This window comes from Artemia sp. Qi Xiang Cuo, unplaced genomic scaffold (genome assembly GCF_049724085.1).
Source record: "Artemia sp. Qi Xiang Cuo unplaced genomic scaffold, ASM4972408v1 HiC_scaffold_3213, whole genome shotgun sequence".
NCBI lineage: Eukaryota > Metazoa > Arthropoda > Branchiopoda > Anostraca > Artemiidae > Artemia > Artemia sp. Qi Xiang Cuo.
Genome location: NW_028300606.1, coordinates 46476 through 70903, shown reverse-complemented (window position 1 = coordinate 70903; position 24428 = coordinate 46476). Strand labels below are relative to the sequence as shown.

At 36.9% G+C, this 24428-nt stretch overlaps 1 protein-coding gene across 1 annotated transcript in view; it reads right to left on the bottom strand.

Moving 5' to 3' along the window:
• LOC148938495 (ubiquitin-protein ligase E3C-like) overlaps positions 1–16988 on the bottom strand; it is a 93616-nt gene extending 76628 nt beyond the window's left edge. The window contains exons 1-3 of the mRNA XM_089107750.1: positions 16860–16988; positions 6549–6652; positions 685–894 (exon numbers count right to left, since the gene is read on the bottom strand). Of these exons, the coding sequence (XP_088963876.1) occupies positions 685–894; positions 6549–6652; positions 16860–16911 (366 nt within the window). The 5' untranslated portion in view covers positions 16912–16988. The remainder of the gene's footprint in view (positions 1–684; positions 895–6548; positions 6653–16859) is intronic.
• Between the last annotated feature and the right edge of the window lie 7440 nt (positions 16989–24428).

Genomic DNA, 24428 nt, shown 5'->3' with positions numbered 1-24428 from the left:
TAAAAGGTATAATTTTATTGGAAATTGAAAGGTCTAGTGCCTTTTTCAATAGTTGAAAGTGATTGGAGAGCGACTAACGTCCCTCTCACTTCCACCATTTTCCCAAACACATCCAATCAAATTTTTGAGATAGCCATTTTGTTTAACGTAGTTGAAAGTTCTGGAAATTAGGTCTTAGAGGATGACAACCACCCTAGCAGCCCTTAGGGTTGGGGTGTAGGTTAAAAATAATATTTTCAGGGTTTGCATTTCGGTTTTTGACAACATCAAAAATCACAGATTAAAAATACCAAAACTTATTTCTGTTCACCTTTTTATTTATGCAAGAGATCGCTGGCCCTTAAGACTGGCATAGTCAAAACAGCACTGACAATGCACTGGAGGATTGAAAATTGTCATCCAGCCCTCATAAAAACAATAAAAAATAACTTCTAAAAATAATACTGGCAATAGAACAAAAATTACAGAAAATAGTATTAATCTACTATTTCAGAGTCTTGGATATGGAGGTAATTAATAGCCTAATGGTCAGACCTTTGGTGTTAAATGCCCTTCTCTAACTAAATAACTACAATCGAGGCTTTTCTAGTCATTTAATTTCAAAAAATATAGCTTTAAAGAATTTACACCTAATTGCGGCATCTTAACAATTAGACAAACATAAATTAATTAAATTCAGCTTACAATTCTCGATTCATCAATAACAGGATCATAGAAATATGCGAATCTTCTTAATAAGTATTCCATACTGCGTATCTTCACATTCTCCCGCGAAAATTGCTCGTCATATTCTTTTCTTGACGTTTCTTTGAGTTTTTTTTTGGTCAGGTAGATTTTCACGGCAGACTGGCATTTTATTGCAGACTTGTATTTTAATGCAGCTAACCGTTGTTCCTAAAACAAAAAGGATCAGAAGTTACTGAATCCAAAATTTAACGAAACACAGGTATATCCAGGGGGACTAGAGGGCTCATCCTTCACCTTTTAAAGTCTCATGTTGAAAAATATTGGAAGTATCTCGCATCTTAAAATTTTAGTGATTTCGAATTGTCGATCCTAATAAAACAAAAAAGTTCAAGAATTACAAATTTCGAACTTGTACACATTATAGCAATTGTTGTAGCTTTTGTGACATTTCTTTATTTTTATTTTGAAAAATTTGCAAAAACGTGAGTAAAAAGTATCCGAAATTAAGCGAATCACAACCCTCAAAACAAAACTTTTGGTCTCATTCCCACTGAATAAATTCCCCTTTATCTTCTGAAAGAGTGTATCTCCCATTTTCAAAATTTAACCCGACTTATTAATAAGGTTTTAACCTTCTACGAAAATATTGTTTGCTTGAGGATTTAAAAAAAAAATTAAAAATTCCATTTAGCAGGACAACATGGCTTCATTTTGGTATACAGCACACCTTCATTTTGGTATACTGGCCTCCTTTTTATTAAATATAAACTTTTCTCATAAATCCCAACATTTTTATACATTTTGCCAATTTATGTGGCTTCTTATACTTTGTCTCTCCCCAGCCAAAATAAATTTATTCCCGTATCCCTGATTTAGCTGTATAGTAATGTTTAATTTATTATTCTTCCTAAATCATTTGGTCCACACGATTTATGGGCCAAACGCCATAAATCGTGTGGGAGGCGTCACGTGCCTCAGCTCCATTCTATCAGTGATAGTTAAGTCGAGAGCAAAAGCAACCGTACGAATTGCCTAGGCATCTTCCGTCCTAGAGAGACTCATCAAATCTGGCGCAACCCTATTGTCAGCCGCCTCATAAAAATGCAGATGCTCTATGCATCTGTATGCTCCATCCTACAAAATGGCGCAAAAACTTTGTCAATAACCCCCACAACTTTGAACAAGCTGGGTGTAACTCAAACCGAAGGACTCCAAAAGATAGCCAGACTCAGCTGGTACAATTTTATCAGTAATGCCAACCTCCTGACTCATACCAAACATATTTCATTATCAAACAGTTCGTGGTAACTAAATGTAAGTAAGTAGCGACCCGGCTCAATAGTAACCGAAACTCTAAAAAACAGAATATTGATACCAATGGATAAATCAAAAGGATGATATTTTTATGCTGATTTCAAATATATACGTTTCATCAAGTTTAGTCTTACCCATCAAAAGTTACGCGCCAGAGAAAATTTGCCTTATTTTCGAAAAAAAGGGGAGAAAAAGCACTAAAAGTCATCAAACTTTAATGAAAATCACACCATCAGATTCAGCGCATCAGAGAACCCTACTATAGAAGTTTAAAGCTCCTATCTGTAAAACTGTGGAATTTTGAATTTTTGTCAGAAGAAAGATCACGGATCCGTGTTTATTTGTTTCTTTTCCCAGGGGTGATCGTATCGATCCAGTAGTCCTAGAACATCGTAAGAGGCCTCATTTGAACGGAAATTAAAAGTTCAAGTGCCCTTTGTAAGTGACCGAAATATTTGAGGGCAACTTGGCCCCCTCCCACGCTCATTTTTTTCCCGGTCACCCAATTAAAATTTTGAGATAGCCATTTTGTTCAAAATAGTCGAAAATCTAATAAATATGTCATTTAGGATGACTTAATCCCCCACAGGTCACAAGGGAAGGGCTGTTAGTTATGAACTTTGCCCATTGTTTACAAGTAGTATTGGTTTCGGTTTATTGGAAAGCCATTTAGCACAAGAAAAGTAAAATTAATATGAAAATTTTGTTTTACTTATTCAATGACGGTGAGCCCAAATAAAAGCTGCATTACTAAAAAACGATCAGAAATAAAATAAAAAAACAAGTTTTTTAGCTGAAAGCAAGGAGCGGCCGTTTAAAATAAAACGAACAGAAATTATTCCGTATATGTAAGGGGCGGGTCCCTCCTCAACACCTCGCTCGTTAAAAAAAAGTTTTTTATTTTTTTTAAAAATAAATTTTTAAGACATATTAAAAATTTAGCTTAAAGAGCACGGCGTGGTGGAGGGGCCACCCCCTTACATATACTTAATAATTTCTGTTCGTTTTAAGTTTTAATGTCGCTCCTTACTTTCGGTTAAAAAAAACTTGTTTTTTTATTTAATTTTCCCTGTAAGTAACGCAGCGTATGGTGAGATGGTACAGCCATCTTCTCCAAATGCCCAAAGAAACGCCATAATGAATCGCCTACAATTCCAACCCCATGGCCGCTAGGTGGAAACGATCACGTGGTCATCCAAGAATAAAATGGTCTACACCAGTTCCTAAGCAAGGCAGGAATAACATTTGAGGACGCAGTCACGGCTGCTCAAGACCGGATGTCATAGAGGAGAATGGCGTCTGCTCTTCTGACGCTCACGCCAAATCGAGAGGAGAATAAACTCCAGTAAGTCTTTGTATATAGCATTTTTAATTTTTTTTTTTTTTTAATATTTTCTAGCACATAGTAGATATTTCATTAAATTTTTAAATTATTGTTAGTTTATAAATATTTTCATAAATGAATCCAAAATATTCTGCATTTTTTAATTTTATTTTTTAATATAATTATTAAAACTTTTTCATATTAACTACTTAGAAATACTTTTAATCATTAATGTTGTTTGGCTTCAAATATAAGACTTTTACAATGTTTTTCACAAAAATCCCTTTATATTCTTTTTTAATACTGTATTTAAACATAATCTAAAGGATTTTCACTCAAGAAGGACCAAATTTTCACTCTTAGGCTAATAATTGAGAAGTGCCTGCGTTTGCAAACACCTTTGGTCCTCAGTTTTATAGATTATGAGCAAGTGTTCGATTCTGTTGATAGAAGAGCTTGTGTAAAGGTTTTATCCTTGTATGGTATACCAGACAAATACATTAAAGTGATTAGTGCTATGTAAAAGAATAACACTGCTGCGGTTAAGATAGGAAATGAGGTTAGCAGCTGGTTTCGTATTAAATCAGGAGTCAAGCAGGGTTGTGTTCTTCCCCTTTATATGGATTATTTTGATGGACTTTGTCTTAAGGAGCACAGGAAAGGCAATGGGAGACCACGGAATGAAATGGGGAGGAAAAATTCTCCTGGACTCAGATTATGCTGCTGATTTAAGCTTCCTAGATGAAAGTGTGAGTAAAATGAATGAAAATTTAGAGGTTTTGCGAGTTCAGGGTGCTAGAATAGGTTTGAAAATTAATATTAAGAAGACCAAGTCACTAGGGCTAGGAATAAGTGAAGATGAAAAGGTGACCCTGGGTAATGAAAAGATTGATCAGGTGGGCAGCTTCACGTACCTTGGTAGTAGTATTAGCAAAGATGGTGGGAGCAGTGAAGATGTTAAAAGTAGAATAGCCAAGGCTTAGGGTGTTTTTTCACAGTAAAAAAAAAGTTTGGAAGAATATGAGGGTAAGTCTTCAAACCAAGATTAGAATATTAGAAGCTACAGTGATGACAGTGGTCAAATAAGGCTCTGAAGCATGGACGCTCCCAAAACCGGATGAAGATTTGCTAGATGTTTTCCAGAGCAATTGCTTAAGGATTGTTCTGGGTACCCAGCTGACTGACCATATTTCAAACAATAGGCTATACGAAAAATGTGGTTCAATACCGCTCTCGAGGCCTATATTGAAAGAAAAGTCGAGGTGGCTAGGGCACGTTGTGCGGATGACAGATTGCCAAAGACTGTTCTTTTCGGCCAACCATCTAGGGCTAAACGGAAAGCAGGTCGTCCTCGTCTGGGGTGGGAGGACGTCATAAAGAATGATTTAAAGGAAATGGGAACTTCGTGGGCGGGTGCAAAAAGGGAGGCTGTGAATAGATTGGGATGGAGGAGGAGCGTGCGTAGCTGCGTTGGCCTTAGGCGGCTTGGTGCTGTGGTGAGTTGTTACTAGTAGTAGTAGTAGTAGTAAAGAATTCAGACCTCCTTTTTATCGATAAGAATACTTTTTTATTGATATGCACCATGTTCATCAACAAATATTAAATCTGATTCACTTTTTGAAAATAATTTTTTGATTATTTCAATTTTTCCATGGCTTTCTAGTATTTTGGTATCCTTGTACAGAAGCCCAAGCTTTTACGGCTTTCAGCTAAGCCTGAATGCTTATCAGCAATAGTTAAAACCACCAGTATCAATTACTCTCAGCAAAAGACCTAGAACCTCTTTTTTATTGATAAGAATACTTTTCTTACTGATTAACATTTTGAAAACCATTTTTTGATTATTTCAACATTCTATGTAGCTTTCCAATAGCCTCTTTCTAATGTGCTTATTTTTGAGTCTAGGCTTTGGTGGCTTTTGGCTTATTCTGAAAGCTTGTCAGCATTCTTAGCAACATTCAATACCAATTTTTTTTTTTTTTTTTTATTGAAAAAAATAAAAAAAAAATAAACGTTCTAAGTTTGGTTTTTTTCTGCAGACATTCATATTATTTGTGTTCACGTGCTTCATAATTTTTCCATTACCATGTTCTAATTTCCCTAAACTTTTTCCCTGGTCTATTTTAGAATTAAAGAGAAGCATTCTTGGTATTCATATTGTTATCAGTTCCGGAAAGCTAGAAAAACTGCTACCGCTTAGAAAAATTTATTTTAATATTCCCATTTACAAGTAAACTGCAACATTTTTGCTATTCACATTGCTACCAATTCCAGAGAATTTGATAATAGCGTCAAACATGATAATACATCATTAATAAATAGTTACTACAGTAAAGTGGCTACGAGCTCTCGCCCAAGTAAAGGAGGATTGAAGTTAGAGTCACTTTGTAGCAACGAGAATTCGTCATACCCCCTGGCTATAGCTTTTACAATTAAAATTACTTTTGGAAAACACTAGGTAAACATGGCAGAAATTGTATTTCACATTTTCAAAGAGAACACCGTTGTCCAAACAATCACGTTGTTCGAAGAGAACAACATCTCTTCTTCCATTTGTTTTTACTTTCTCTCTTTCTTTTCAAAGCTACGACAAAGACTTATTTGTTTTATAAAAAATAAACAAATAATACATTGTGCCCAAATCGCTCTCAACTTAGGCAGCGCTACTGCACTGCCTATGATTTTTTGTGTATCAATGAGCAGTAATGAAGTTATTTTGATTGAAAGATTTTAAAGTCAACCAAAAAAAGCTTGAAGATAAAATCTAATTTATAATATAACATAAGTAGATGCACTACAAAATGCCCTTTTTTTGAAAAATAAAAAATTTCTAACTTCACAAAAAATCTTAACTATTATTATGTAAAAACTCTGGGGGGGGGGGGGTTAAAAATTTAAATTTAGGATAATTAATATTCTATAAAAAACAAAAATTTTTTTTTATTAGTAATTTAAAATGTAAATTTTCATGCCACCACTTTTTATGTAAGGGGGAAAGCGCATCTTTTGGGCCAATCTTAGAGAAACGTCCCCCTATACTACTAGCGTAATGCAACGATTGAACAAATAACTGGATAATGATAAACTGCAGGATTAGGAAGCTGAATAAGATGCAAAAAAAGAGCTAATGCTAGCCTTCCTTTAGAAAGGTGAATGTCCCAAATATACACCCTTCTCCAGGGTGGGGTGGGCGGAGGGGTGCACAGTGTAAAAAAACAATTACCTTTCTCTGTTCTCTTTGACTGTGTACTGTACTGAGCAGAGCATCTTGATCCATTATCCTTCTTCCCGACAAGTCTTGCTCTGGTTCAGAGCAAAATTTTCCACCTAAGAAATACAGAGTGAACCATTTACTAATACCACCTAAAAAACATATAATTTTAGCAATAAACAACCACGAATCTTATGTAACCAAAGTCTATGAGCATCAGTTGGCCCTGCAGGATGTGGGATTTATCAGAAGACTTATCAAAGGAAGGGAGCATGGAAGAAACACAGAAACATGAGTTTTTGGGTCAAATTTCTTCAATTTTTTAGTAGGGGAATTTAATTCATTCCCCTTGTTTTTTAAAACTTTTGTTTTTGAGGTTTAGTGGGGGGAAGGTACCTAGGTTAGATTAGGATACATATTTAATATATGCTAAGCTTTACCCCCACTCCCTTGATGTGCAAATATATAGCCGAACTTTGTTTCTAAACTATTATATACTTATTACTATTATCTATACTTACAAATTTTTTTCATAACGAAAACCCGCCAGAACCACTAGCCATCAGAACGTCGACAGTCATAACATCAACACGTCATAATATCTAAAAAAAAATTTTTAATGTTCTGACGTGTTGATGTTATGACCCTTGTCGACAAAATGACGTTTAGTGTTTGTGATGGTTGTTCAAAATGGTAGCACCCCTCTCACGTTTTTTCTTCTGAAAATGAGTCAATTTGTAGATTAATGGGCATATTAACAATCTTAAGAGGCAGGGGAACCTAATATGATTGGGTTGAAAATTGCTCAGTACTTTTAGCTTAGAGTTAACCAGGAAAAAGGAACATATCATTCCATATTCCACAATAAGATCACATCATTCATTCAGCAACTCACTGCAATTTTTAATTATTTTTTTTTCGTTGGATTTGAAGATGGAAAAACAACTTACAAACAATATAACACCTTATTTCAAACTTCTGCAAATTATCCCGCTGTTTCTGACCCCATTTTCAGTGTTTAATATCATCAATGCTTATCCTGTCACGTCTACGTTCAAATTATACCAACATGCATGGCAGGGAGGGGTTTTCCTTCCCCAAAAAATTATTCAAAAGATTTGTCAACAAAAGTTGGGAAGTTCCAGCTTAAAATGCTCTTTGTTATGTTTTAACCATCTTCACATGTTTTTTCTACTATTTTAGTTTTCTTCTTTAACATGCCTATAAGAAGAAAAAGCATGGCAGGTAATTGATGATTATAATCAGTAAGCCTGATTGGAGCACTTGTTTCCTATTATTGAAGGATTCTTGTCTCTGCACTTTATGGTGTCATTTATAGCTTTAGTTTTACATTCTGGGGCTCATACTGGAAACTGGGGCACCCTCACCCAGGGGCCGTAAATACAGGCGGAGGAGGAAGAAGGCTCCTCAAATGTAAACTCAGCAGGGCCCACTGGTGTGTGAACACGTGCTATGAGTTGCAAACCTTCTCCCATTAATGGGTTAAATTGTATGGTGATGCATAACACCATCATGGGAGGATCCTTAAGAGGAGGACAATTGCAACAGGGCATAAGATCAAGTTCTGTTGACAACGGACACTAAAAAGGGCAGCCTCAACCCTGTCACGGTGCCCGCAAGATTGGGGACCTTTGGTCAACTCTATTCCCACTTGAGGAGTGGTGACCCTCAAGGAAATTATAGCCTAGTAAACGACAAAGCATTTGCACAGGATTCTGAATAATAGATAATTCTTCTGGGATTGGTTTGTTTTGGCAGGCGTTTTGGGGTTGAAAAATCTCTTCATAGCTAGTTTATATACTATGGGTTGCCTCCCCATAGTATCATAATTATTTTAGGCATGGATATACAATTAGTTAGAGGTAATAGGCTTGAGATTGCTTCTGCAGGATTTCTACCAGTGATAATAGAATAATATTGCCATGTGCTGAAAACCATGTTGTGAACAAGATGGACCCAGGATTGCACAAAGTCTCCAATCATACTGGAGGTACCAGAAACTTATTGCTGTCCGGTTCTAAACTGGCTTAAGTGCTTTGATGTATACTTGAGAAGATGTGTTGGTCTCCTTCCTGCACTGGTACCCAGGACCATTGTTTTTCCTAAGGCCAAAATAATTTCAATGATTTCAAGAATATAAAATTGTAACTTGGAATGTTACGAAAATAAAAAATAACTATTGTATCGAAATTTCCACTGGCAAATTCAAACAATTTAAACTGGACTTGTTAGGACTTTCAGTAACTCACATCCTAGGGGTAGGAAGAATTAGTTTAGGTAATATAATATTTATTTATTCATGCAGGAAGGATGGAGTACATCGACAGGGAGTAGGGTTCATGCTAAGTCTTGTTTAGGCAAGAAATGTATTAATAACAGTATACTAATTGCTAATTCTACGACTAAAAAGTACAGGGTATCAGTTATAGTAGTATATGCCCCTGTAGAACCAACTAACAAAGATATTAGTGGCTCAGGTGAATTTTACTTAAATTTACGAACAAATAGACAGGGTCCTGGGTAGAAATATGGTGTTTTTATCAAGATATTTTAACGCCCAGTTTGGCAGAAGTAGTGATAGATGGTATCCTAGCCTAAGTAAATTTGGTGTAGGAAAAGAAAACAGTAATGGCTACATACTTCTGCAATTTTGTAGGTAAAAAAATCTAGTTATAGCCAATACAGTAATTGTTCATAAAATAGTCCACATGTTAACATGGTATTCATATGATGGTAAGACAACTAACCTTATTGATTATGTTATTGTAAACCAAAGACTGGCAGAATCAATGCAAGATACTAGGTTATATAGGAGTGCTGTTATTGATGTTAAAAGTAAAGTATACCATCTAGTAGCACCTAGGGTTGATTTAAAGCTGAAATTTCGAAAGGTCAACTACCTCCCAGGACGTTATAACATTAGTAGACTCCAGGATGATAATTTCAGAATAACTTTCCAGGAACACTTAAATACTAGACTAAAGAGTTTCAAATTGGACAATGTAGAAGATGGATGGAATAATTTCAGGAAACAATTTGTGAACTTGCTGATAGTGTCTTCTGGAAGAGAGTTAGGAATGCAGCTAGGGATAATCGTTGAAAAACTTTATGTTTAATAGAGAAGAGAAGGAACTTGCACAAGGATTATCTGAGTGATACTTAAAAAGAGATGGGCAGAACATTTTAAGGATGTGCTAAACAAAGATAGAGTTGCAGGAAAAGATATAGGACTATATCTTATATATCTAGGACTATAATGAGAGAAAGGTTGAGATGGCAAGGGCACGTCCTGCAGATGAAGGATGACAGATTGCTGGTGATGTTGCTGGGGGGAAGTACTACAGCTTGGAAGTTGCTCACCTAGACCACCTTTGTCATAGTGATTTGGCATTCGTGCGTATATTGGAGTGGGCCGGGAGAGGGGGGGCCGTGTTTAATTTGACTCTGGGTACTTCAAACCCTAAGAACAGCTCTGCTGGGAAAGTATTGCCAAGCTACCCCTTTCTTGGTTCTAGGGCTAAGAAGATTGCATTTATGAGAGTTAGCCTATGACAGAATCTGTCTTAATTCTTACAAAAACTATTTTAACTACATTTTGAGTTTTCAATGTTTTCCTTTCTGTTTAAAAATACAGTTCATGCTATCTCAGTAGAATTTTAAGCAATATCAAAAATTTTTATCTTAAAACTAGAAGTCGACTTACATATCTAGAGAATTTTGGGCACTTTCCCATTATGCTGACACCTTGGGTTAACCACTATAGAGTAGGCAATGATAACATGGTTTTCATTGCATATACAATATTAAACTGTGTTTTTTTGGGGTTTAGGGGGGGAATGTACTTAGGGTAGGGTCTAACGTTTTTTTATTTATTCCCTGGTTCACACTCCCCCCCCCCTAATATGCAAACATATAGCCCAAATTTGTTTATAAACTATCATATATTCATCCTATTTTGTTTAATTTCATTAACATTAACCAAATTTGACTTTTTAGAGGTGTCCACATAATGGGAAAGTACCAAATTTTGCTCACCAACTCATCCTTAGCACTTTCCAAAATGACAAAAGCCCACAAACAAGAATTTTACCAAAGATCAGGCTTTCTAGATCTTGTGAAAATAAATGCCTTATATAGCCTAGTCTACATACCAAGATTGGATGATTTTGAGGGTCAATGTTCAAATTTGTTTTGTTTGGCATTATAAATAACTGTTGATGAGAAATAATCTCCAGAAGCAAAAACAAACCTATGCAATAAATTAACTTTGGTATACAGGATAGCATAGGACTTGATGTTTTGGGAGAAACAAACATGTTTTCTTACTTTCATTTTACTTTGAACAATTTTCCATAGGCTACCCTAGTTCTTCTATTACATAGTGCAGTAGCCTAGTTTTTCTAGGCTACTGCATAATTACCAGTTTTGCTAAATGGGCCAAATAGAGCCTAGGTTTGCTAGTTTTGAGGGAAAACCCTGATTTGTTGCTTATCTTCAATCAACAGTTGACTTGATGCCTAATAAAGCAAAAAAGGTAAATAATTTAGGACTAAATTATGTCATTAGCTATTGAAGGGGAGGGAGCAAGGTGTAATTGATATTGGAGCAACCACGGGATACCACCAGGTGGCTACTTTGATAGTGTATATACATACAAATCTTTAAATTAGCCAACTGGCCAACCAGAATTTTGAAGCCTAGGAGTCCAGCTGGACATATTAAGAAAACAATTTTTAGTCCATAATATGCAGAATGATCCTAGTTAACACATCTTGCAGGGGGAGAACCTTTATCTTCACTTCTTTCTTTGTTTTTCCAATTTTTCTAAGAAATTCATGAATTTCTTAGGACCTATATATTCACAGAATATATACCCCCATCCCCTTAATGTGCAAATATATACCTAGAATTGCATCCTCAATCTATATATAACACCTATTTGCATCACAAATGAACTTTACTCCAATATTAGCCATATAGTGGATGTCCGAGCAACCACTAGGCCTACTAGTCTATCCTATATCCCACTTATATTACTTTTATTTAACAAGAGGTCATATACAAGCCTTACAAATACACAAGGTCACCTATGATTTTGCTATTTATTGTCCTAGGCTATCTCAGATTTCCAAAAATATGTCTTTGCTAAAGTCGTTCTGCCAAAATTTGAATAATTCTGCTTTCCGATGGTTCTTTCAAGTCTTTCAAATCTTATGTACATTAGTTTTTTATCATATAGAAATACATTTTTTTAATACAAATAAAAAATTAAGAATGGTTTTTCAATACACCAATCTACTATCTGTTTTATAAAATATTAATTATGTTTTACTTTTTAGCACTTTGAAAAGAAGCCCACAGATACCAGAACTTGCTAGAAGGCTAAAAGGTGGAATTGGACTATTGGAGGGAAGAAAAAGACGATCTCTTGAAAGGCTCTTCTGGATTAAATATTAAATATTTCGCAAATTTGTGGATCAATATCAAAGAAAACCAAGAAAAAAAAAGGCTTCCGTAATTGTACTCCTCAGGAGCTCCATATTGGTGTGTAATAGATATAGTGACCTTGAGTTTTGCTGGCTTCTGAATAAGTGTTTTTGCTTGGCTTGCTTCTTATTGTGTAGTGCTTTAGTGCTTGTTTTATTGCTATTTATTGTTTTAGTGCTTGCTTTTTTGTGCTTATTTTTTTTGCTTCTAGGCTATTTCCTGTATAGGCTATTGACAATTTCTCTATGGACATGGGTGATCCTTCTGCTAACCCATTACAGGGTGATGGGGCCCCTGGGGCTGGGACTGGTGTCCAGGCTCCCCGTGTCCTGGTGTGGGGAAAGACTGCTGAAAATAAAGACAATGGACCTTTACCCAGGACACGCATAGGATACATAGGAAAGCTACTGTCACAAAATGTATGCAGAGATTTTGGGGTGGATCGTCCTAATGTAACACTAAGCAGTGCTGTGGAAGTACTAGCCAAGAACAAGGAAATTGCTTCTAAGATTATGTTGCTTAGAGGACTAAAAGTCAACAACACTGAGGTAATCTTCAAAGAGAGGATTCTTGGAAAAATATGTAAGGGAAAATGTTTCCTTCCCCTGGCAGCTGGGTCAAAAGAGGAGGTCTTAGAGGAAGTAAAAGCTCAATCAAATATAAAAAATGCCAAAATTGCAAATGAGGAGAATATATCAAAGAGTGGTAAGAGACAAGAGTCATATATGATCTTAATTAACTTCAATACTGATGTACCATTTCCAGCAAAAATTGCTGTATGGGGTGCCCAGATATATATTCATGAATATGTACCATACCCAGGGCAATGCTACAAATGTTTGAAATTTGGACAAATAGCTGTAAACTCCTGGGGACAAAAGAGATGCTTGATTTGTGCAGAAGCCCATAATTTCAAAACATGCCCCTCAAAAGATGAATCTAACCCTCCCAAAAAATGCAGCAACTGTAATGAGGCTCATACAGCCAATAGCAGAGACTGCAAGCTCTACAAAGAGAAGGCCAATACATCAAGAGCATCTGTAATTTATGGAAGGATCTTTAGCCAGGTAACAACTGCCCAAACAACCCAAGCCACAAGACCAACTGGGTTGGCAAACCCACAAATACCCTACAATGCATTCCCACCTCTAATATGTAACCATGAAGAAGAGATCCTTAAGTGTAGAAAATCTGTTGAGCAGTTAACAAAGCTGGTAACCTCCCTCTGCTCAATCCTCCTACAACAAAAAGATACAGATGAAACAAACAAAGAACTCATTAGGGATATGGCTGATGAGCTCAGTTCTGATGAAGACCCATCAGACATTGTCATGAGTACATCAGAATCAGAAGATAAAGAAGGAGTAGGAAATGCCTGTAAGAGGGCAAAACTAGGAAAAGAGAAGGTGCCAAAAAACAATGATCAAAGGAAAAGAGGGCCCAGCACCCATGCACTATGAAGGTCCTACAGCTACATACACAGGGTTTGGGAAGGACAAAGGTAATTGAGCTCCGTAATCTCACCCTCAGGCTACAACCAGATTTAGTATTGCTACAAGAAACATTCCTTACTGCAGAAAAACCTACACCAAAGTTCCAAGGATATACTGCAGAAAGGTGGGACAGGGAACTGGGGGTGGGCTCATAACCTTGGTTAAAGATTGTCTTGCCCATGTTGTGCAGCCTGGTGTACCAGGAAGAAATGAAATAGGATCAATTGAAGTAAAATTCAAGGAAAATTGGATAAGCATTGTCAACTATTATAACAGTTCTACAGGAAACTTTGATGTGAAACAACTTAAGGAGGTTCTGAATAGTTGTGAAGACTCAAAAATATTGGCTGGAGATTTCAACCTCCACAATCCCATGTGGGATACAGTATCACCTCAAGATCACAAGTCAAATGAACTGACCAACATTATCATTGATCCAGCATTCTTGAGGTGCTTACTCACCCCCCTGGATCTTGGTACAAGACTTAATAAAACAACTGGAAAAACATCTACAACTGATTTGACCTTGGCTTCCCCAAACCTATCAACTGACTTCAGCATTAGAATCCCAGACACTTTCTCATCAGATCACTATCTAGTGTTATCTACCTTTCACATGCTTGAGGAACCTAGGAACACATACCAAGTACAAGAAATGAAACTATGGAACTTTAAAGAAGACATGTGGCCAGCCTGGAGATATGAAGTTGACCAGCAGCTTAACAAAATCCAAGATACAGCTGCCATGACTACAGATGAACTGACAGACACAATCACCAACACCCTAATCAGTGCAGGTCAGAAGGTATTTGGTTTTAAGAAATTTAAGAAAATAAAGCTCAACTCAATCCCTGGATGGAATTCAACATGCCAAAAAGCCCACACTGAGAAGAGACAAGCTGAGAACAAGGTTAAGTGGAACCCTAGCATTGAAAACCGTATTGAACTGAATAAAAAGTTAGCAAAACTCCGCCAGACCATAATCCAAGAAACAACTGCAAGCTGGACCTCTAATTGAGACAAAGTTCCAAAAATCAACTTCCATTAGAGATCTGTGGCGAAATTTCCAAGAATTTGTGGGGAAAAAGAAAACAAGGGAGGAACCCCCAGTCCTCCTGAGAAATGGCATCCCAGTTACCTCAACCCAGGAAAAATTCAATGTTCTACTAGACCAGTTCACTGAACAAGCACCAGAAAATGCAAAACATCACCAAAAGACACACTCTACCAAATATAACATACCTTTTGAGCCTTTTACTGCATCAGAATCTATTCAGCAAACTAAGAGACTGAAATCAGGTGCAATGCCTGACTTGATACACAACCAAATGTTAAGGAACCTTAGCCCTAAAACACTAGAGATCATTACAGCTTTGTTCAACAAGTCTGCAGCAACATCAACAGTCGCAAAGAAGTCGACGAAGGCCACAGTAATTCCTATATTGAAGACAGGAAAGAATCCAAAACTTCCAGCCTCCCACAGACCTATAGGCCTCACATCATGCCTTTGCAAAGTTATGGAACACCTTGTTAAGTTAAGAATTATCCCATAACTACCAAATTCACTCCAGAATGAACAATTTGGTTTTATCCCTGATAGAGGAACCACAGATGCACTTCTAAGACTAGAAAACCAGATAAAATCTGGTTGCAAGCAAGGTAAGACGAAACAAGCAGCCTTCTTGGATATGATGGCTCCTTTTGATAGGGTTAATGTGGATAACCTGTTGGGGAAGATACAGTCTTTCCAAATATGCCTAGAACTGAGGATGTGGATAGAAGATTACTTGAGAGGCCGGGAACTGGAGATTGATATGGGGGAGAGTAAATCTCCATCAAGAACAAAGCCAGATGTGGGAGTACCTCAAGGGGGGTTACTAAGCCCACTCCTCTTCCTTATTTACTGCAGTGATATTAGTTTAGAACATATTCTGGGATGCAAACTGTATTTGTATGCTGATGATATTGCACTTGTTGCAACATCAAGGGATAAGCATTCCCTGCAAGCTGCTGTCCAGAACGGTCTTGATTATCCTAGTTTATGGGCAACTTTCAACAATATGGAATTCTCTCCTGCTAAATCAGCAGTGCTCCTCTTCACAAGAACAAAGATTCATTCAACACCAAGGCTCTCAATCAATGGCACTGCTGTCCCAGCAGTTGAAAAGTTCTGCTACCTTGGGGTGACTTTTGACACTTCACTCTCATGGACTCACCACGTGAATTGAATTCCTTGATAATTATTATGATGAGACATATCCCCTGACGAACCCCACTCTTCATGCCACTTACACAAACTTACCAAAGCTGAAAATAAACTAATCAAAATTGCAGCAAAATGTTTTTCCCCCCTTCCAAATTTTCATTGGGATGCCATCTGTTCCTGGTGCCAATCCTCCCTTCATAGACTTCAGGGCTTTACCAATCTCCTCATGCGTCAATGGTGAGATAAGTTTGTATTCCTCCTCTCTCAGTGGGTAGCAGGCCTGTTAGCTTAAACTCTGTGATAAATCCTCCAGTCCAACATCCTTTGTATTATCCAGTGATTCAAGGTATTTGGGCCAGGTACCAGCTCCCAGTATTTGCTCTGTAGTAGAAGGATTAATAAATCCCCTTACTAGTTGCCAGAATTTTTTTTTTCCTTTGTTACAAAACTTTTCTCATTTTCTAAGCTCCTGACTTTATCTTGTTCCCTCTTCTTACTTTGAAGTGTCTATTTGTATTCCCTCTGCTTCTGTCAATACACCAGAAAAGTAGATTCCTCGTTATTCTTTTTCAGCTTTCTTAGTGCTCCCACCACTTCTTTTTATTTTTCGCTATTCCTCTATTTGCTAAATTATAAGTCTCTAAACTGTCTATTATCTGGTATTGTTGTCCTAAATCTTTATCTTCTTAGCGATTCTCTATGATTCTTTTAGTTTCCTCCAAATTCCTCTCAACTACACTCTCCCCTAGCCATTTAATCACATTATCCTCCCCAATTTCATCTATCTCAATTTTATTCTTAATGTAATTAGATCTATTACTATCAAAGATATTCTTGTCATTGCTTTATATAGCCCAATCAACCCATATATCTGCTACAATAGGCTGATGATCAGACCCAACAACTCCCAGTACTCCAAAGTCCCCCCATGCCGACCAAAGGCTGAAATCAACTAAAATATAATCAATAACACTGGGACCACCAACCCCAAAACATGTAAAATCACCCCTTCTTTATCTTTTCCTAACTTCCCATTTAAAATTACTATGTTCTTAATTCCACAAAAATCTAAAAGTTTAGTTCCCCCATTATTTTTCCTCCATGACTGGTCCTTACTTGTCCTTTTTCCATACATCTTCAAATCTCCTTGCATATTCTCATCATTCATACCATCATCCTCTTCCTCAGCTTGCGAAGGATATATCCACGTCTCCAAAATTTTGCTTGTTTATGATTTTAAGTAACATAAAAAATATACACTTTTAATATTTATACAGCCTCTTATACTTAAACGCCTCTAAATACAAAATGTTCCACGTATCCTCCTGCCAACTATAACTACTTGATTCTGGAGGGGTATACACCGCACAAATCATAAACTTAAAAATTCCTATAATAATCTTCAACCAAATCAGATTCTCTTATTGTGATTTTAACCTATCACAAGCACTAAATATATTTTTCCTAATCAACAGTGTAACACCACCATAAATTCGATTATTCTTACTTCTCGTTCTTGAAACATGGAAACTTAAAAAATCTTTTCTAATTACTGGTACATCCTGCCATTTCTCAACTAAGCTGATTACATCTTAATTGTCTAGCTTAAACAAATCATTCATTTTATTATCATTATCACCTTGGACATTCCACTGCAACAACTTAATGCACATACTACTTTGCCCATGGGCCAGCTCCTGCTATTGACTATTATTAGCACTGAATTTATCCTCAAAATGTCCACCAGAGAATCTATGATCAACAGAATGCCGCCTGAGACCAGGGTCCCGGTCTCCAAACTGCAACGCATGACGGCTCCCTGTTGGTCCCCTGTCATCATAACCCCCACAAATACCAACTCTCCTTTTATCTCCTCCACTATTTTGTTGAATATATGGCCCACTAGGTTAGCTATCCTGGTCATTTGGGCTCACCACCGTCTCACTGCTTCTTTTCATTGTGGTTTTAGGTGTGATAGGAGAATCTAATTCCTGGGATGATGTTGGTTCATTTCTTTCTCTGTCCACTATGCTAACATCATTTCTACTCTCCTCCAAATTCCCTGACTCACGGACTATGGCTTCCTCAATTTGTTTTACTTCTTTTACTTTGTCGTTTATCGTAACATACACAATAAACGATTTCCAAGAAAAAGTTGCACACCCCTCAACTTAACGTTTGACTGACCTTCTTTCACTTGTATCATAACTGGTATAAGCTTCCCCCTGGTGAGCCGTTCACTAGCTGAATAATTGGGAGCTACAGTAAGGTCATATCTTTGAAAATTCTGAAATGATTTCAGGATTGCGAATTTGAGATCTATAGATGAGAGTCTGGTCACAATAGGTTGGACTCTTTTTTGTGATGGTAAACAAAATGCGTCAATAATATCGTGTTTGGATATGCTTAAATGGGGCAACACACGGGTAAAACACGTAATATGTTCTTCGTTTAGATATCTTCCTCTTACAGTCGGAGAAAAATTATATAGCATTACATTGCACCTTTTCTGCTCTTTTTCTATTCCTTCCATTCTTGCTATGCTAGACGCTGGTTCCCTGCTAGTGCTCTCGATTCGTTTTACATTAGCGTCTATTGCAGAACTTACTTCACTAATTTGACCAAAAAGACTTGTAGCCAAGGTTTGGGAAATCTTGCAATAAATGATCTACTATGAGAGACATGGGATTAAGAGATTTTAACTTTTCTTCCACACTTTCCAACTTTGCCAATAATAATTGGGTTGCCTCTAACTGATTATTCATAATTCTATTTCAGTTTGCCTACTAAAATTGCAAAGGCCAGGGCTCCCAAAAAGTCTCTAAGGTCTCTAAAATCAATTGAAGGTCCCTATTGGTCCCTTAAATTGATAAAGGTCCCTAAAGTCCCTTTTCTTGCTTTGGTTTAAAGTTCCTATGCCTGTGAGTAAACGGTTTTCAGCATTTTTGTTTTGATTGAGATTCTTGGAACCTGTTTTTGCTTGTCTAAGAAAGACAAAACTTGTTGTTACAGAGGCTACAGCATTACTGTCTGGACAGTGTAGACAGACTAGTCACGGAAAAGGAGTGACCCCCTTCGCCTTTGGAGTCAATAGGCTAGGAGGCGGGTGTCACTTCTGGGTGTCACTTTGTTGCACACAGAGGGGAAAAAAGAGAATGGATCAAAGTACAAAATACAAAAGAGGCGGTGCTAAAACCAGGTTGCTTGCACGATTTTTGAGCTTACAAACATTTCTTGAACTATTAGACTACTTCCTAGTGTCCTGTTTTATTTGAATACATTTCTGGTAATAGCCTAAAAATATTTGTCTACTAACTTCTTTTCTTTTTTTAAAGTTTAGGGTTTGAAGTTTCAGTTTGAATTAGAATGGGAAAGTGCAAAATCTGGGGGACTTAGTTGGATACAACACACCAAAAGAAAGAGTGGTGTAGAGCCATTCCAGGAGATCTGTTTTCTTTCTACTGTTTTATCTGCAATACATCACTTGTGTATCATAAGGGCTCCTACGCTTTACTGCAGAACGCCAGAATTGTTGAACAAAGAAAAATGTTACCATAAAGCTAACGCCGAATCAGCTTCATCTCTCACCAGTATCTTCCTTGGAGAGCGGCAAACCAGCAAACTGTATATGCACGTGGGTGCTTACGTAGTGACGGATGAAACAACAGTTACAGAAATTACATGGGCTCTGAAGATGATTGATTCTGACTATTCTGGGAAATCCGCAGACGGAATAGCAGATGTATATGGAAAAATGTTCCAAGATACAGTGGTGGTCAAAAACTTTTCCTTTGGGCGAATTAAATTCGCTTATTTTTTAACCAAAGCTCTTGGACCCTATTTCCGGAAGAAGATCCTTGAAGAAGTCGACAGAAGCCAGTTGTTGAAAGTGTTAACTTTTCTGCATCCCGATGAAGTTTCAAAGCCGGTTTCTGGTCACAGTTTATTATATGTTGCATTGAAGTTACCCATCGCGACGCAAAATGATCCAATGTCATCATCGTTTGAAAAGGAGGGATAATACCGAACTATCAGCTACCATTCTTGGGAGACATCTGACAGTTTATAAGTGACTCAATGTCGCTCATTGCTAACACATACGGTTTTTGTAGAAAAGGTTTTTGTATGAACTTTGGGGGAGGGGGGGTGGGCTCATTCGATTGGAAATCAAAAGTTCCAGTGAACATTTTCAGAGTTAAAAGTGATCTTTTTTTTATTTATAGGATCAAACATGCCCTCTTTTCTTGATAAAAAAAACTTATATGTTAACAATAGGCAACTTGTATAACTTACAGCCCTTGCACCAGAGGCTGAAGGTTGTGAACCATAGTTATTTAACTATGGCATAGTTATTTAACCTTTGAACTGTTTTAAATAAAATGGCCGTCTCAAAATTTAAATCTTATGTATTTGAAGAAAAAATAGGGTGGGGTGGAAGCCCTCCGATCACTTTTAACTCTGAAATTGTTCACTGGAACTTTTGATTTCCAATCGAATGAGCATCCCCCCCCCACCCCCACCCCCAAAGTTCATACAAAAACCTTTTCCACAAAAACCGTATGTGTTAGCAATGAGCGACATTGAGTCACTTATAAACTGTCAGATGTCTCCCAAGAATGGTAGCTGATAGTTCGGTATTACCCCTCTTTTTCATCACTTTTCGCACATCAGTTGTGTTCTATTAATTGTTTCCATTAGCCCCGAATTTTTGGGAATAACCGCGAAAATCTTGCAAAAACGGAGCGGCAAAAACGCCTGGTTCTTAAGCGTCAAATCTTTAAAACCGGCCATGTGAACGCTACTGCTAATGTTATTACTATTTTAATTACATTTACTACTACTGCTACTACAACAACTATTACTACTACTAGTTCGAATACTACTTCTATTCCAATTACTTGTAAGCTAAAAGCATTAAGATGAAAATTAAAGAACTACATGAATATATAGGTTATCAAAATGATATATCGACAACGGGATAGCAACAGCTAGTTGTATTAAGTTGATGCTTCTAGAACTTGATGAGAGGAATCTTCAGCTGACTAGAAGGCAATATGTTAATGCTACTGCTGCTACTAGTACTAGTGCTATTACTATTAATACTATTACTATTACTGGGACTACCATTACAGCTGTACCTAACGGTAATGAACGATATGAAGGTGGAATTTTCAGGGAATATTGAGGGTGGAAGGTGAAATGAATCACATCACGCCATCTGTTACAGGTTGTCAAAAGGGCGCATCAGCAATATTTTAGGGACAAGTTTGGTGTGTTAAAGAAAATAAAAGGTACTATGTGCATACTGCTACTAATTCTACTACTGCTACTACGCAAGCTAAGAGCATTAAGGTGAAGCTCTTACACAGCAATATCTCAAGAACGACATCCATTAATAACTTAGATAAAGTTAAAAGTTCTAGGGCAGTTCTCGAGCTGTAAAAAACGTGGTTCAATTCCACTTTCTGGGGCTATAATGAGAAAAAGTATAGGATGACTAGGAAACAAGTTGCAGTTGAAGGATTGACAAAGATTGTCCTTGTTTGCCAACGATCTAGGACCAAACGAGGTTCTTGTCAATTATTCAGAAAATGCCAAGAATTTGGATCTGCAAGATCAGACAATAACTGGTCGAACTTTTTCTCCTTATAGGCCTAGAAAGTGGAATTGAACCACGTTTTTTACAGCTCGAGAACTGCCCTTTTAACTGCCTTTGAACTTTTAACTTTAAATCCAATTAGCTCCTTTAAAAATTTCAAGAATATTTCTAGTTACTATAGACCAGTGCTGCCTACGATAACGCTTATATGCCGTTTCGACAACCTGCATGCAAATAATATTTTTGTTTAATTAAAACATCCTCAAAACGATCTTTAAAAGTTTCACTTTAATACTCTTAGCATTATTAGTTACAGTAATCATATTAGTAATATTAGTAGCATATACATGGTGCCTTCTGGTTAGTTCGAAGTCCCCCACAGCTTATCATTAAAGGTCTAACTTATGAATGGAAGTCGTTCTTGAGATATTGCTGTGTAAGAGCTTCACCTTAATGCTCTTAGCTTGCGTAGTAGCAGTAGTAGAATTAGTAGCAGTATGCACATAGTACTTTAACACACCACACTTGTCCCTAAAATATTGCTGATGCGCCCTTTTGACAACCTGTAACAGATGGCGTGATTTGATTCATTTCACCTTCCACCCTCAATATTCCCTGAAAATTCCACCTTCATATCGTTCATTACCGTTAGGTACAGCTGTAATGGTAGTCCCAGTAATAGTATTAGTATTAATAGTAATAGCACTAGTGCTAGTAGCAGCAGTAGTATTAACATATTGCCTTTTAGTCAGCTGAAGATTCCTCTCATCAAGTTCTAGAAGCTTCAACTTAATACAATTAGCTGTTGCCATCCCGTTGCCGATATATCATTTTGATAACCTATATATTCATGTAGTTCTTTAATTTTCACCTTAATGCTTTTAGCTTACCTGTGATTGGAATAGAAGTAGTATTCGAACTAGTAGCAGTAGTAGTAAATGAAATTAAAATAGTAATAACATTAGCAGCAGCGTTCACAGGGCCGGTTTTAAAGATTTGAGAACCAGGCGTTTTTGCCGCTCCGTTTTTGCAAGATTTTTGCGGTTATTCCCAAAAATTCGGGGCTAATGGAAACAATTAACAGAACACACAGGTGTGCGAAAAGTGATGAAAAAGAGGGGTAATACCCAACTATCAGCTTCCATTCTTGGGAGACATCTGACAGTTTATAAGTGACCATGGAATTCCTGTGTTGTTGTAACGTCACTTTTCTGTGAATAGGCAGCGTGGCGGCAGAGTGCACATGGTGACGATAAATCACACCAGTCCAGTTTTTTTCAGGAAAAAAAATTACTCAGTGATAATTTATTGCGTCCCCTGGTATTACGCGCCCCTAGGTCCAGGTTTAGGGACCTAGTGGTAAATCCAGGCCTGAGCGTGCATACATTTCCTTTTGGTGAATTGACTTTCCCTTCAAGCACTCTCTGAAAGTTCCAACTTAATACTCAAATTCCTTTTTGAGATACATTTTTTTGATAATCTGTATGCACATAGTGTCTTCTGATTTAGTTGCAGTTCCCCCTCAAATTTCCTATTCTGTCAAATTTTCAACTTGATATGCGTAGGCTTAATAGTACTAGTTTAATGGTAGTAGAGGTCGTAGTAGGAGCAGTAGTAGTAATAAGAGTGTTGAATTAGTAGTAGTAGTAACAGGAGTAGCAGCAGTAATAATAGCAGTATTGGCAGTTAGATGCCCCAGAAGTATCATCTTGATACGCTAAGCCATTCCAGAAAAATTGTTTATACACCTGTATCAGCAATCTATATGTTAGTGCAAGTTACAAATTATTAAAATTTAAGGTTTTCATAGAAGGGATGGTCGAAAAAACTTTGAAGGATTTGATTGGAAATTGAAAGTTCAATTTTGAATAATCAAATGTAATAATTGCACAATCATCCTTTACCTCTCACCCGAAACCCCCCCCCCCAAGTCAAACGATAAACATGAAAATAAAAAGCCTTTTGTTAAACATGGCCTATAATAAACCCGTTGAGGTTAATAACCCCCACCAGCAGCTTCTGGGGCAAGGGCTGTAAGTTAAGCTTGTCGCTCATCGCTAACACAACCGGTTTTTGTGGAAAAGGTTTTTGCATGAACTTTGGGGGAGGGGGGGGCTCATTCGATTGAAAACGAAAAGTTCCAGTGAACATTTTTAGAGTTAAAAGTGATCGGAGGGCTTCCACCCCACCCAATTTTTTCCCCCAAATACATAAGATTTAAATTTTGAGACGGCCATTTTATTTAAAACAGTTCAAAGGTTAAATAACTATGCCATAGTTAAATAACTATGGTTCACAACCCTCAGCCTCTGGTGCAAGGGCTGTAAGTTATACAAGTTGCCTATTGTTAACATATAAGTTGTTTTTTTTTATCAAGAAAAGAGGGCATGTTTGATCCTATAAATAAAAAAAGCATGCAGCATTAAGGTCAAACGTTAGGGAAATGTCAAGAAGAATACCAAACACAATCAAAAAGCATTTTTCCCTTTATTGGTTGTGAAAAGGAAATACCAGCAATATGACTGATGACTGATCGTATCAGCCGTCGCATTTTTCGGAAAATATTTAGGAGCATACTTCAACTAAATCATGAGCTACCATGTACATCCAGTTTTAAAAGACGTTGTATCTGCAATGTGTCGAGAATAGCTAAGGGTATAAACCTGAGGGTATGAAGTTTAAACTTTCAGGGCATGTTGAAGGAATGTTGAAAAAAAGGCTGGAGTGCAACCAGTCCCCCTCCGATGTCTTTTTTAGCTTCAATCTCCTCAAAGACATCTAATCAAAATTCGTTATCTAGATTCATAAAGGTCAAATATGTTCAACACATATGTTTATTGCTTAACGTCCAGAAAGGTCTGATTCATCTGAAAAAAAAGAGTAATAAATCAGCTTTGAGGGTTTGTGACATCGGATCTTCTTTTTGTTTTGCAAAAATGAAACAAAGCTTTTTTATAAATGATGTTAACAGACGTTTATATCATGACTTTAAAAAACAAACAATTACAACAAGATTGACCATGTAAAAATTCTAACTTGTGTTTTACCCAATGATTTTGCCTAATATTTTTAGAATACTGAAAAAC